The sequence below is a fragment of the Arachis ipaensis genome, chromosome B06 (genome assembly GCF_000816755.2).
Source record: "Arachis ipaensis cultivar K30076 chromosome B06, Araip1.1, whole genome shotgun sequence".
In the NCBI taxonomy this organism is placed as follows: domain Eukaryota; kingdom Viridiplantae; phylum Streptophyta; class Magnoliopsida; order Fabales; family Fabaceae; genus Arachis; species Arachis ipaensis.
Window position 1 is genome coordinate 2,507,001 of NC_029790.2, and position 16,052 is coordinate 2,523,052.

Sequence of the window (16,052 nt, forward strand, 5' to 3'; positions counted from 1 at the left end):
CACCTCTTCCCCAAGTATGAGTAATGATGGAAGATCAGAGCATGCAACATCCCATTGTTATGAAAACAACACCTCAAATATCTTCAATGAATAATTAACAAAAACGTTTCTTTCACTTCCTTGTCCAACGCCGGAAATAGGAAAACCGCCGCCATAGCCTTTGTGTTTTGTCATGTGTGAAATTACATTGTTATCCTCGTTTTGTACATCAAGATTTCACAAAAAAAAAAATTGAAAATTAATTTATTTTTTTTAATGGTATCTTAATATTAAATAAAAATATTAAATTTTTGTTTTCTAATATCTTTAAAAAATAATATATATTTAAATTTTTACTTATAAATATAATTGGAAAAATAAATTAAAATTTTCAATTATCAATCAAATTTAAAAAGACATAACTCATATAATTAAAGAACTTCATTATTTGACTATACTATATATCGCATGTCTATTTCACATTTCATGTTAGATTAATAGATAGGATAACTACTAAATGATTGTACTTTATACATTAATGAGTTCTCACTTATTTCTAATCCCTAATTTTGGTATCAATTAACTAAAATCAATCGTTAATATAAAATATAAAATAACTAATTTTGATATATAAATAATATTTTTGTTTTAGTATAGTATCTTCACTTTACCATTTTAGCATATAGACTAAAGAGCAAATATATTCAAGAGGAAAAAGAGCAAATATATTCAAGAGGAAATTAAAAAGAAAAAAACAACTTCAAAATTCAAAGAAGGCAATTTGGTGATATATGATTATTACATACATGTTAGTTTACATATAAATATATATAATCTACACATGAAGGTAGGTGGAGCCTTGCTTAGTACTTACGTACCTAGCTAATAATTAAGATTACAAAAGGTTTTTGTAATAATAATTTGTAGATTGCTACCTTGTGCTCTGATTCTGATCTAGCTATGTAATTATCTCAAGAACAAGAACTAGTACATGATACTAATCATGGCAGCACAAGAGTAAAACAGTGCATCTCCAAATAATGTAAAGACGAGTCCTCTGTTGCCTAATGTACTTTGAACATCTCCTTCTTGATGACCATACCTTCCTAACTGTTGTTGATGATGCCATTTCAAGAACTTGATGTTTTAATTTGGGTTTGGTGTAATAGAGTTAGTTGTTATTGTTCAAGAATGAAAGAATGAATGAATGAATGGATGGATGGTTATAGATATATATAATGCAATGTATGAGTTATTGAAGATATGAAGGAATTGAATTTGTGGTGGAATATATGAATGTGGCCCATGGTTGAAAAAATGTGGGACATGTTCCATTGTCCACCTAAGATGATCAACTTCCACCTCTGACTTTGTCTCCTTTTTCCCTAACCCTCTTGACATGGACTTCTCATCCAATTCTACTCAAACTCACTGATTAATAAGTAGGTAATGTTATGGAAAAAAAGAAAACTTAACATTTATCTTATTTAGTATTAATTAATTATTGATTAATCATTTTTTTTAAAACAAATAATTTTATTTTTGTAATTTTTTAATAGTTTTAAAGTCGTATAAATTGACTTAATTAAATTCAATTTTTCTCGTTTTATTTTAGAATAATCATTCACCGGACTAGATCGAAATTGGATTATATACATTTTCATTATGAGAAAAGGGTTATTTGAGTGTATCTAAATAGATATTATATTGCAATAATTAATTAATACTAAATAAAGTAAGTTTGGACTGTTTTTGGCTAATTTATTTTGACTACCAAATATTTTTGTTAATAAGTTTCTTTTTTTATTCGAATGGATGAGTTTAATTTTAATACATTAACAAAAATATAATAAAATAAAAACAAAAATATTTAATAATAAAAAAATATTAACAAAAAAAAATCAAAACTTGTTTTATTCTGTATTCAATAATTATTACTAGAATTATCGAATGTTAAATAAGACAAATTTATGTTTTTTTTTTCTCTCTCACATTATCAAAAATAAAATTGATTTAATTTGAATTTGATTCGGATTATATTATTACAAAAATATTCTTGGTTTTTTGCTTTTGTTGGATATGCATTCGCATCTACAGAACTATATGCTATAGTTTAGTAGCTTCAGCTACACTATGCTTCTTGTTATCTTCCTTCCTTTTTTTCTCTTTAACTGTTTTCTTATCTGATATATATTCCATTAAGATATGAAATCACAGAAGCTCGGGTGCAAGGCTTTTTAGCTATCAAAATGAATGACTAATAACAAAATATCTTGCTTCAAAAAATATTCTTGATCATTAGTTGGTCACTAATTAAAGGCATGTATATGTATATCATCATTATTCAAGATATTTTGTACCGTTTGTGGCAATATATATGGTTACATCACTGCATTTTATTCTAACCTTGTAATGCATTTCTAGTTGTCACAATTTTTAAATTTCTGTGAATGATAAAATGTTTGCCACATTATTGTAATTTTAATATTTCATGATATACATAATAACATATCATAGGTTGTAGATTATTAGATGAAATAAATCTATAGTATATGATTTTTTTCATTAGCAGTTAATGATCATATATCGCATCATTTAAACAACTTGTTAACACTAAATAATGATCATATGTTTTTCATAGTGGTTACTCGAAGTTGAAAAACCTTGAACTAACTATATTTATAGTGTTAGTTGGAGAAAGCACTTGTGTGTGAGATTTATGTCTTAATAATAAGTAGTCTATCCATAATATTAAAGAGATAAAAAAATATAAATTTATTTTATTTAATATTAATTAATTATAATAGTAATTAATTAATATTAAATAAGATAAATTCTGACTATTTTTTATTAATTTTTGCTGTTATCAAATATTTGTGCAAATCTACATGTGTTGGATTATCCACTTCATTAATTAGATATACCTTTTAACCTTTAATTTCAAGTTTAACTATTCTACATTATTGTTTAATAGATTCACATACATACAAACAGAAATTTATAATTTAGTTAAATTTCAGAAAACAATGAATAGTTAGTCAAATAATTTTTGTTTAATTTAATATATATAATACATAATTGGATATATAAAGAGTTATATATATTAATAAGGCGGAATTTTTGTCGTTCAAAACTCTCCACTGGTCAAAATTATTTATAAGTAGTATTTTTTTAATTCGTTGACTCTTATCAAAGAACTCAATATCTTATAAGACGTTTTTTCATGTGTTGGCTCATATTGGTTTTTCGAAACTCATAATAATAAGAATAGTAATTAATCAAGGACATCCATATATGAGATTTTTATTTTCAACATTCTCACACATGAAAGATCTAACGAGAAACACGTATGATTCACTTTTCACAAGACATTTGGTGCACCACAACTTATTCGAGAACAAGAAGAATAAAGAAAAAAAAAATCTTCACAGCTATTAGGAATATATATACTAATAATAATTATGATGATGATAGTCTAATGTGAAAATTCAGGTGTGTAATCAACTTCAGGCGAAGTTGATAATTGAGAGCCGTTAAATAATTTGACTGATTTGACTAAATTTTTATCTAACGATTTTCAACTATCAACTTTACGTGAAGTTGGCTGCACCTAAGTTTCCATCTAATCTTAAACATACATATACGCAGTATCTTCATATGAAGTTGATAGTTGATAATCATTAGATAATATTTTAGTCAAATTTATTAATTTATCTAACAATTTTTAACTATTAACTTTACATGAATATAATTATACGTAAATTTTTATTTATATATATATATATTAAAGAATTTTAAGTGTACTGAAAACATTGGTGTTTCATTTGTTTTAACCGTTGATTTAAATTATAAAAAATATATTAATATATATACATATATTAATTGAAGGTAAAAACTCATATAAAACCGACTTCACGTGAAGTTGATAGCTGAGAGTCGTTAGATGAAAATTTAGTCAAATCAGTCAAACTATTTAACGGCTCTCAACTATCAACTTTACGTGATTGCATCTGAATTTCCACCTTAATTGAAATCAATAGTTAAAATAACTAGAACACTAATATTTTCGGTACACTTAAAATTTTTTTCTATATATTGAATCGAAGAAAGAGCGGCGTGGGTTGGCAGAGGAGGGCGAAAACATCAAATCAAAAGAGAAAAGAAGAGAATTGAAGAAGTTGAAGAGGCATGCATGGACACAGTAGAGTCCACTGTCACGTGTTACGGTGTGGATCGGACAAAGCTAAACCCATAACAACGTCCCTCTCACCCCTCATCTTGCCGGAACTACATCATTAATATTTCATGGAATAATTAAATTATTTTCTCATGCCCAAGATTTTTTTTTTACCCTATTTTATATATTACGTACATTTAAAACACATTTTAATTCGTAATGATAATTGTTATGATATCCCTATATACTCTTCTAATGGCTAAGAAAACATGGCAACGAAGATGTAAATCATAGGATGGGTTTGATAGAGTTAATCGGAAATGTATAGGTTAAATGTGCAAAGGCCCACATGAGTTTGTAATTTATATATTCCTTCATAATAGACAAAGTGGGCCTAAATGGGCCACATTGTGTGAAGCAAGTCCATTGAGTCAATTACACGTGTAATATGGGCTTTGATATTGGGCCATAGTTCTCCATTTTAAGTTAGTAATAATTTGTATATATATTTATAGAGATTTTACACATAAGAAACATATAATTTGTATATATATTTATCAAAATTTACACATATGAATCAATATAATTTGTAATTATATTTTTTAAAAATTATAAATATAAATTAGTAAAATTTATTTATTAAATTAATTAAGTTAACACAAGTCCACCAAAAAAAGCATGCATATATGTTACTGCTTTTTTTTCTTTGTTTGTTGAAAAATACAAAAATTTATTGATATAGTACATAAATATTTTTTTTTTACTTTTACCAAAGGTATGAGACTCGAACCCGCAACCTCTTAATTGAGTATGGAGAGACTATGCCATTTGAGCAATTATTCATTGGCATAATACATAAATATTTACGTATAACACATAAATTTTTATACATAATATATAAATTTTTACTGTAAATATATTTTGTTAGTTGAATAAATTAATTGTGATCTTTAAAAAAGTTGTATTTTGTGCATAAAAAATTTGTGCTAGATACCAAAATTTTTGTGTGGTATATATTTTGTTAGTTAGATATTAATATTTTGTATATGTAATTCTTCTAAAATGTGTATGCACATCAAATTTTTTGTATTATATATGTACCGATATTTTTAATTTGTACATATTTTATTTATTAAGTATCAATATTCTAATTATGTAGTTCTTTAAAATTTTGTGCTGTATACCAACATTTTTGTACGGTGGATAATTGTGTTGTAAATGAAAATTTGTGTGCTCTAAAAAAAAAATGGAGACGATATTATTAAAAAAGAGAAAGAAAAAGAAGACAACGCCAACGTAAGTCAACCACTACGATAAAAACAAAATTGTGCATGTTTGATTTAGTTGGGATTTGATTGATAAAATTAATTGACCGCGTAGCATTATTATTTATTTATTTCTTCAAAACTAGATCAATAATTTTCATTCTCTAATAGTGAAAAAAAATATCTACTTTATTGAGTGCTAGGGTTACCATAATCAGCGGCTAAAGTTTGTGAATTTTTTATTTTTAATATTAAAGTGGTAGTGGTGTTTTTTCAAAATGTAGATTGTTGGGGTATTATACTCAAATGTGGAATCGTTTAACTAGAAAAGTAGAAATTGGATCGTCCGATTTATTAGAGGTACAAAAATCGGACCGTCCGATTTCTAGAGGTACACAAATCGGACCGTCTGATTTATAGAGATACATAAATCGTACAGTCCGGTTTGTGGTAAAAAAATATTAAAAAATTTGAGGTACAGAAATCGGAGGATCCGATTTGTATACTTTACCTTAGGTAGTGTTTGTTTTGAAGTACTGAGACAGAGACTGAGAGATTGAGACTCAGTATCATGTTTGTTGGCTTAGAAACTAGTACTAAAATTTCTGTCTCTGTCTCCAAAATTTCAGTATTTCAGTACCTAAAAAATGTGGGAACATAGGGGACTAAAATTTTTAGAGATGGAGACTGAAACTTTAATAACATTTTAGACCTAAAATACCATCATTTCAATTAATTAATTCTAATTTTATCCTTTGTGCAAATTAAGTTAGAATTTCTTTTTTGTTTTAATTTCTGTCTTCCATTTTGCACCAAACAGAATACTGAGATTTATTTCAATCTCTGTCTCTTAGTTTCTGTCTCTCAGTTTCAGTCTTTACGTCTCTATCTCTTCACCAAATACTACCTAAAAAACACCAAAAATTACAATATTAAAGTATATTACCATCTCTACTTCCATAACACAAAAAATTAGCCAAAGTTTGTTCGATTTTATGCTACTTTCCTTTATATATGAGTGGTAATAAAGTACTTTTTATTTTTTATTTTTTTTTGGATCTTGTCCTAATGAAGTTTTGGTAACTCTTAAATGTTATGAACAATAATAATGAGGGTGAAGCAAAAGTTATATAAAAAATTGTTTATTAGTAGAACAATGACGTAAGAAAAGACTGAAAAAAATATAAGATAAAACTTAAGGTATACTTTAATTATGTTAATTTTCTTTAAAACGTTCCTTCCCCTTACACAATACGGTTGTCACTATCATTATTCATTATCAATTCACATGCTTCTGTTTCTTCACATACAATCTTTACTAATTAGTGGTTCCTAACTTTTGTTTTTTTAAAGAGAGAAAATAAAATGGAACTTGCTTGAAATTTTTTTTAATATTAGATTATTACAAGTAAATTTTTTAAAAATGGCTCAAATTATGTGTTATGTGCTGTTGGAACTCAAATAAACCTTGTTCAAGTTATTAATGTTGCAAATATGAGGAATGTTGAAGTTAGTCTCACATAAAAAGAATAAAGAAGAGTGATGAGTTTATAAAATGAGAGATCCATTAACTTATTACCTTAAGATTTTGAGTTGGATATAGTGTCTTCTCGTTTTATATTATCTCACTTGATTCTTTTCCGAAATTTTTCCGGTTGTCAAGAACTCCCCCTGACAGCCGTTTAGTATCAGAGATGATGATTAATCGGTCTGATTTAAAGAGTATTCAACAAGTGGTATCAGAGTCGGTGGTTAACCAGTCTAGTTTTAAGAAGTATTTAAGGTGAAGCATTCTGTGTAAAACCGAAAAACTTATTTTCTCTCTTTACATAAAAACGGAAATTTTGTTTTTTCTTTTTCTCTCTCACTTTTTATGACTATACTCTTTATCTCTCAGTGACCTTCAAAATCTGATTAGGATTTTGGCACAATAAATATAAAGAAATACCTTTAAAATGTTGAAATTAGACCTCACAAAAAGAGAAAAATCTAACACAAGTCATTAAAAAAAAAAATCCAACACAAGTCATTAAAGAGAAAAATTTTCTTCTCCAAGTTGAATATGCGTTCATAGGATCCTATATTCATAACTATATGACCCAGACTATGAAATGTTAAGTCACAGACTCACAGGTCACCAGGTCAGTGATCCAACCACTGATCTAACAATCAAATCAATCAATATGCTTGTGTGTGGTGGTATTTTATTTTATTTTTTTTTGGGATGGGGATGGAATGATGGGGAATACTATACGAAGTACATTATTGTATTTCTAGTATAATATAACTTTTATATATATGCTTAAACAAAAAGCAGGGTCTTGCTATGGTGTAGAAGTTCATATTGTTATACACATGTTGCACCTTTTCCGCATGACTATCCGAATCAACCACGTGCACCTGTTACCAAACTCCTTGCATCTCCCTTGGTATTTCAGATTGTCGGACTCCATAACCTTGTACTCAACTCCACTCCGAATACTGTAATCTTTTACACTCAACACGGCTTCCTCTTTACTCTGGAAAGATTGGCCAATCTGAAACTCAATCATAGGTGTCCCATCATGCATCCCCTGCCATCGAATGTTGCATCTACATTCTACTGTTGGCCGATGGCTTCCAAGTTCAAAGAAGAGAGGTGGGGAGGGTACTCTTGTGTTCCAGAACCGGAACCTCCATGGGCTGAACGTCCACCTCTTGGAATATCATCATCACTGTCCCCACCAATATCGACAGGCTCCTCATCCGAATCATCGTCAAATAGTGCATTCTCAACTCGATCCGGTCCGGCATCGCATTCAAAATCAGGAACAACAGGAGCAATATATGCATGAACAGCCCCAGCATGTTCGGGCTCAGCATTCGGAACTGCCGCTGCTACCACAGGCATTGATGTTGATGCACCACCAGCTGGGGTCGACTGAGGATTAGGTGCCGATGCCCCAGAGCTATCCACACCATCTTCCAACTTCGCAAGCAGCTCAGGTATCCTCACCTCCGGAAAACTACGCCTGCAGTGAAACAAGACCTGCAAGTCTTCATCTGACCCGATCACGAAGGTCTCATATCTGACACCAGTTGACACAACGGCAATGGGAATCTTGTAAAATAATTTTTTTACCCACTTCGTCCCACAGGTACCGAGCTTCCGTAATATGCTTAGCTTAATCTCTGCCAACGTATTCGACGATCGGATAAAAACACTAAGCGGTTCTCTATCTGTGAATTTTACACCATGCCTTTTGCTCTTTTGAATTTTTCCAGAGCAGTGAACCAGAGCCACAAAACTATCCTCCCCCTCCATTTGTGAATAACACTCTACCTCTCCACATTTGGCCCCTCCATGGTTTATATAGGCAGTCCCATTCAGCACACACACGTAAACCGCTACTGCCAGTAGCGGTTTACACTCACACACACACGTAAACCGCTGCTGGCAGCAGCGGTTTACACTCACACAGCAGCGGTTTACACTCACACACTCACACACATAAACCGCGGCTGATTGTAGCGATTTATGCACACCTGTAAACCGCTACTGCCAGTAGCGGTTTACATAAAATAGTGAAACAATGCATTTGCGTATTGAATTTGGAAACAATACATTTGCGTAATATTGAGGGTGAAACAATTTAATAACATAAATTGCCCTAAAAAATATATTAATATATATACATATATTAATTGAAGGTGGAAATGCAGAGATAGTCGACTTCACGTGAAGTTGATAGCTGAGAGTCGTTAGATGGAAATTTAGTCAAATCAGTCAAACTATTTAACGACTCTCAGCTATCAACTTCACGTGCTGAATTTCCACCTTAATTGAAATCAACAGTTAAAATAACTAGAACACCAATATTTTCGATACACTTAAAATTTTTTTCTATATATTGAATCGAAGAAAGAGCGGCGTGGGTTGGCAGAGGAGGGCGAAAACATCAAATCAAAAGAGAAAAGAAGAGAATTGAAGAAGTTGAAGAGGCATGCATGGACACAGTAGAGTTCACTGTCACGTGTTACGGTGTGGATCGGACAAAGCTAAACCCATAACAACGTCCCTCTCACCCCTCATCTTGCCGGAACTACATTTTCCTTCATAACATTGTGTGAAGCAAGTCCATTGAGTCAATTACACGTGTAATATGGGCTTTGATATTGGGCCATAATTCTCCATTTTAAGTATATTTATAGAAATTTTAAGTTAGTAATAATTTATACATATAAAAAACATATAATTTGTACATATAATCCTCTTATATTTAGATAATTAAGATTTCTGTGGCATATAGCTAGAATTGAACGTCACCTCCTAATTGGAATTAATTGACCAAGAAATTGGCGGTTGATGAATTTTAGAGGAGACTAAAAAGGTCTAAGGAATTAGGGTCTAGTCACATATAATTTGCCATGAATTAAATCTTACATGATTAAAATAGTTAATAAGAAAAGTCAATCCGAAAAATAGATAATTCTAAAACTTTTGTTGCTTTCTCCATATTTTATTCCCAACTTATTTATTTGCCTGTCTTTTAATTTTCTGAAATTACTGTTTAATGCTCTTTGAACTCTCAACACCATTTTCTGTTTGTCTAACTAAGTAAATCACTTAACCATTGTTGTTTAGTCCATCAATCCTCGTGGGATTGACCCTCATTTACTTGAGGTACTACTTGGTACGACCCGGTGCACTTGCCAGTTAGTTTGTGGCTGTAAATTCCGCACCAAATTTTTGACGCCGTTGCTAGGGATTGATTGTGATTGACAACTGCTGGTTGTTTGATTGATTAGATTAGATAATTTTGCTTTTAATTAGTTTTATTTTAGTATTACTAATTCTTATTTTTCATTTATTTTTTTCTCTTTTCGTTTTGATGAGTGATTCTCATTATTGTGGATGGGGGAACTACCCGAATTTTGGTTGGCAAAGTCAAAATCAAAGAAACTTCAGTGCTTCATGTTCCAACTATCAAGAGCCACCATCTCCCTATTCATACCAAGAACCACCACCTCCCTATTTATATCAAGAACCACCATCTCCACATTCATACCAAGAACCACCACCTCTCTATCCATATCAAGAACCATCATCTTTCTACCCATATCAAGAGCCACTATCTCCCTTTTCATACCAAGAACCATCATCTTTTTACTCTTATCAAGAATCATCATCTCCTTCTTATTCATATCAAGAGCCACCATCTCCTTATTCATATCAAGCACCATCAGATCTTGAGCTTCTCATAAAAAAAATTCATACATGATATAAAGACGAGTGTCAAAAATGTAGAGAAATATGTGCAGTTGATTATCAAGCCCCAAGAAGAGGAACAAGCGAATTCCTTCCCAAGAGATATAATGCAAGATCCTATGGAAGAAAGTGAGAAAATCAATCAAAGGAGTTCATACTCCAGTGAATTAGAGAACTTTCCACCCTCACACATGGAAGAAGAGGAAGATGTAAAAACAAAGGAGGAAGATACACCAACAAAGAAGGAAGATGCACAAACAAAGGAGGTTGTAAGGGATGAAAACAATTATGGGAATCTACACTCCAATGAAGCAGAGAGTGGCATAGAGAGTGAGTTTATTGAACCACCAATTCAAGAAGTTCTTGATGAAGGGTACACTCTAACCATCACACAACACCCAAATTTTGAAATCAAAGAAGTGAAGGCAACCAAGGAAAGCACTAAAAAGGGGATTGTGACCAAGAAACAAAAGAAAATATCCATGAAAAAGAGAAAGTCAACAAAAAATAATCCAACCACTACACCAACAAGCAAGGTGAATCAAGTTAATCACAATAAAAGAAAGCTTGTTAGGAGAAATTTATATCAGGGGGCACTAATTTTCACCTCTCCCCCCTTGGAGACATTTCTTTTAACCAACTGGAAGAAGAGGAAGAAAATTTAACAATCAAGTGTCAAGCTAGTGACATTAAAGAAGCGCTTGTTGGGAGGCAACCCAACTACTAGTATCCTTGGTTTTGCAGTTACTTTGGTTTTAATTTCATAGTTATTTTTATTTTAGCATTATAGTTATTTTAGTTATGGTTTTAAATTACTTTATCAATTTTTTTTTGAATTTTTCTTGTTTTACATGTGTTGTGTTTTGGTTATGCAAAGTGATTAGAATAGGAATAGGAGCAATTAAAAAGAATTTTTGATACCCTGGAGTTTTACTTTGCTTGGGGACAAGCAAATTTTTAAGTTTGGTGTTGGAGGAGCACAGCCGGAGGAATGAGATGGCCACTAGGATAACTGAGGTGGTTGAGTTCTTTTCGTCCTATATTTCCTCTCGTTCTTATTATGTCATATTTCTGTTTTCAGTTTATTTTATTATTGCATGATCCTTTATTAGATAAATTCCTAGGTTATAGTTTAGTTCTACTATTTTGAAATTTTTTGTTATTTGCTTTAATGTTGAAAGGTGTCTCATGTACTGCCCACTGAGCTTGAAATAAAAAAGAAAGAAGAAAAGATGTAGTGCATGAGAAATTGGGTTTAATTTTAAGAGTAGTATCATTTATGCAAATGTGGTGGTATTTTTTGTGACTCTGAATGCATGACATGAACAGTGCATATTTAAATTTGAATCAAAGAATGTTGATGTACAAGGAACAGGAATTTAGAGAACTATTATGAATTCTCTGCAATAAGTGAAAGTTTAATCCTTGAAGCAAAAGAAACAGCAAAAGAAAAATAAAACCAAGGTCCAAGGCTCTGAGCATCAATGACTAGGGAGGTCAGACATGATTAAAAGCTCAAAGAGTTGTTTCCCTGGTCATATACTTGTGGTGTGATTGTGTCAAGTAATCCTTGAGACAGAACACCAAGAGTCGAGATCAAATGCATTTGACAAGAGTATGCCAAAGGCTTTGAGCACCACTGTCTGGGAGTAACTGAAAGAAAAATCAAAACTTAATGAGAGTTCCCCAGTTAAGTGCTTGTGGTGTTTTTGTATCAAGTGAAGCTTGAGACAAAACATTTAAAGTCACGGCTAGGCTCAAGGTGCAAAGCACCAAAGAAAAGAGAATCAAAGGAAATTTGCTGTGTTCAAGGATTAAATTGAAGTACAAAAGATTAGAATTCATAATATTATCCGGATTCTAATTCTGAATGACAGTGACAACCTTCTGATTCAAAGGAGAGTGAGATGCCAAAACTATTCAGGATTGCAGTTGTAAACCCCACTATAAGAAGAGACATGAGCTTAATTGAACTCTTATTTTCATGCGAATTCACATCCTAAGCTTATATTAGTTTGGTTGCTTGAGGACAAGCAACAATTCAAGTTTGGTGTTGTAATGCGTGAGCATCTTTCCTATCTTTTTCTAGTGAATTTGCATTTAATTTGTTGAGTTTAATCAAGAATTAATTATCTTTTAGCCACTATGGATGTTACTTTGAGTTGTGTGAAATTCTGTTTATTTTAGATAGCATTTGGCTGTATTTGATGGAGTTTCCGCAGAAAAAGAGAAGAAGGCGAATGATGCTGTCAACTCTGACCTCTCTGCGCTCAAACCTAAATATCTCGAGCTACAGAGGTCCAATGAACGTGATTCTAATAGCATTGGAAAGCTAACTTCTAGAGCTTTCCAACGATATATAATAGTCCATACTTCTTTTCTACTAGTGCAGCCAAGGTTGCACCTAACTTGAGATTTCTCAAGTTAGGCGCAAGGATAAAAGAAGAACGCCCAAGAAGCTCTGCCTAGGCTGCGCCTAACTTGAGATCTCTCAAGTTAGGCACAATGCTCAACAACAATACGCAAGAGGAGTTACTCCTTTCAAGTTAGGTGCAGGATATTGATACATGCGAAATTGTTACCCAGATCAGGTTGTAAAATTATTTGTTCGTTCTTTCCCTGGAAATGGCGCCAAAAACTGGTACACAGAACCATGGTCCAAACATAACTTCACAACTTCGCACAACTAACCAGCAAGTGCACTGGGTCGTCCAAGTAATAAAACCTTACGTGAGTAAGGGTCGATCCCACGGAGATTGTTGGTATGAAGCAAGCTATGGTCATCTTGTAAATCTCAGTCAGGCGGATATCAAATAGTTATGGAGGTTTCAAATATTAATAATAAATAAATAAACAGAAAATAAAGATAGAAACACTTATGTAATTCATTGGTGAGAATTTCAGACAAGCGTATAGAGATGCGTTTGTTCCTCTGAACTTCTGCTTTCCTGCTGTCTTCATCCTATCAATCTTACTCCTTTCCATGGCTGGCTTTATGTAAGGGCATCACCGTTGTCAATGGCTACATCCCATCCTCTCTGTGAAAATGGTCCGATGCGCTGTCACTGCATGGCTAATCATCTGGAGGTTCTCGATCATACTGGAATAGGATTTACTATTCTTTTGCGGCTGTCACTACGCCCAGCACTCGCGAGTTTGAAGCTCGTCACAGTCATTCAATCTCTGAATCCTACTCGGAATACCACAGACAAGGTTTAGACTTTCCGGACTCTCATGAATGCCGCCATCAATCTAGCTTATACCACGAAGATTCTGATTAAGAGATCCAAGAGATACTCATTCAATCTAAGGTGGAACGGAAGTGGTTGTCAGGCACGCGTTCGTGGGGGAATGATGATGATTGTCACGTTCATCACATTCATATTGAAGTGCGAATGAATATCTTAGAAGCGGAATAAGTTGAATTGAATAGAAAAATAGTAGTACTTTGCATTAATTCATGAGGAACAGCAGAGCTCCACACCTTAATCTATGGAGTGCAGAAACTCTACCGTTGAAAATATATAAGTGATAATGGAGTTCATTGGTCTCGGCTCCAGAGGGGAACTGGAGTAACCAAGACTAAAAATGATCCGAAGATAAAAACTCTGGATGTAAATACAATAGTAAAAAGTCCTATTTATACTAAACTAGTTACTAGGGTTTACATAAGTAAGTAATTGATGCATAAATCTACTTTCGGGGCCCACTTGGTGTGTGCTTGGGCTGAGCTTGAAGTTTACACGTGCAGAGGCTTCTTTTGGAGTTGAACGCCAAGTTGTAACGTGTTTTTGGCGTTCAACTCTGGTTCGTGACGTGTTTCTGGCGTTTAACTCCAGACTGCAGCATAGAACAGGCGTTCAACGCCCTTTTGCGTCATCTAAACTCGGCCAAAGTATGAACTATTATATATTGCTGGAAAGCCCTGGATGTCTAATTTCCAACGCAATTGGAAGCGCGCCATTTTGAGTTCTGTAGCTCCAGAAAATCCACTTTGAGTGCAGGGAGGTCAGAATCCAACAACATTAGCAGTCCTTCTTCAACCTCTGAATCTGATTTTTGCTCAAGTCCCTTAATTTCAGCCAGAAAATACCTGAAATCACAGAAAAATATATAAACTCAATAGTAAAGTCCAGAAATGTGAATTTAACATAAAAACTAATAAAAACATCCCTAAAAGTAACTAGATCCTACTAAAAACATACTAAAAACAATGCCAAAAAGCGTATAAATTATCCACTCATCACAATACCAAACTAAAATTATTGCTTGTCCCCAAGCAACTGAAAATCAAATAGGATAAAAAGAAGAGAATATACTATGAATTCCAGACTATCAATGAAACATAGCTCCAAAAAGATGAGCGGGACTTGTAGATTTTTGCCTCTTGAATAGTTTTGGCATCTCACTTTATCCATTGAAGTTCAGAATGATTGGCATCTATAGGAACTCAGAGTTCAGATAGTGTTATTGATTCTCCTAGTTCAGTATGATGATTCTTGAACACAATTACTTTATGAGTCTTGGCCGTGGCCCTAAGCACTTTGTTTTCCAGTATTACCACCGGATACATAAATGCCACAGACACATAATTAGGTGAACCTTTTCAGATTGTGACTCAGCTTTGCTAAAGTCCCCAATTAGAGGTGTCCAGGGTTCTTAAGCACACTCTTCTTTTGCTTTGGACCTTGACTTTAACCGCTCAGTCTCAAGTTTTCACTTGACACCTTCACGCCACAAGCACATGGTTAGGGACAACTTGGTTTAGCCGCTTAGGCCAGGATTTTATTCCTTTAGGCCCTCCTATCCACTGATGCTCAAAGCCTTGGATCCTTTTTATTACCCTTGCCTTTTGGTTTTAAGGGCTATTGGCTTTTTGCTCTTGCCTTTTAGTTTTAAGAGCTTTGGCTTTTTCTGCTTGCTTTTTCTCTTTTTTTTTTTCTATATTTTTTTTCGCTATTTTTTCTTTTTTTTTTTTCTGCAAGCTTTGTTCTTTGCTGCTTTTTCTTGCTTCAAGAATCATTTTTATGATTTTTCAGATTATCAAATAACATGTCTCCTTGTCATCATTCTTTCAAGAGCCAACATATTTAACATTCTTAAACACAACTTTAAAAGACATATGCACTGTTCAAGCATTCATTCAGAAAACAAAAAGTATTGTCACCACATCAATATAATTAAACTAAATTCAAGGATAAATTCGAAACTCATGTACTTCTTGTTCTTTTGAATTAAAACATTTTTCTTTTAAGAGAGGTGATGGATTCATAGGACATTCATAACTTTAAGACATAGTTACTAGATACTAATGATCATATAATAAGACACAAACATAGATAAGCATTTAACATAAAGAAAACAAAACAAAAAAAAAAAACAG

At 32.5% G+C, this 16,052-nt stretch overlaps 1 protein-coding gene across 1 annotated transcript; it reads right to left on the reverse strand.

Annotated features, from left to right (window-relative positions):
• On the reverse strand, positions 741-1,163 carry LOC110263093. The gene has a single exon (XM_021103720.1). The coding sequence runs from the start codon at positions 1,106-1,108 to the stop codon at positions 977-979; it is 132 nt and encodes a 43-aa protein (XP_020959379.1). The 5' UTR covers positions 1,109-1,163; the 3' UTR covers positions 741-976.

What these genes read in the sequence shown, in the direction of transcription:
- LOC110263093 (XM_021103720.1), bottom strand. Translation starts at nt 1,108, where the DNA reads ATGGCATCATCAACAACAGTTAGGAAGGTATGGTCATCAAGAAGGAGA.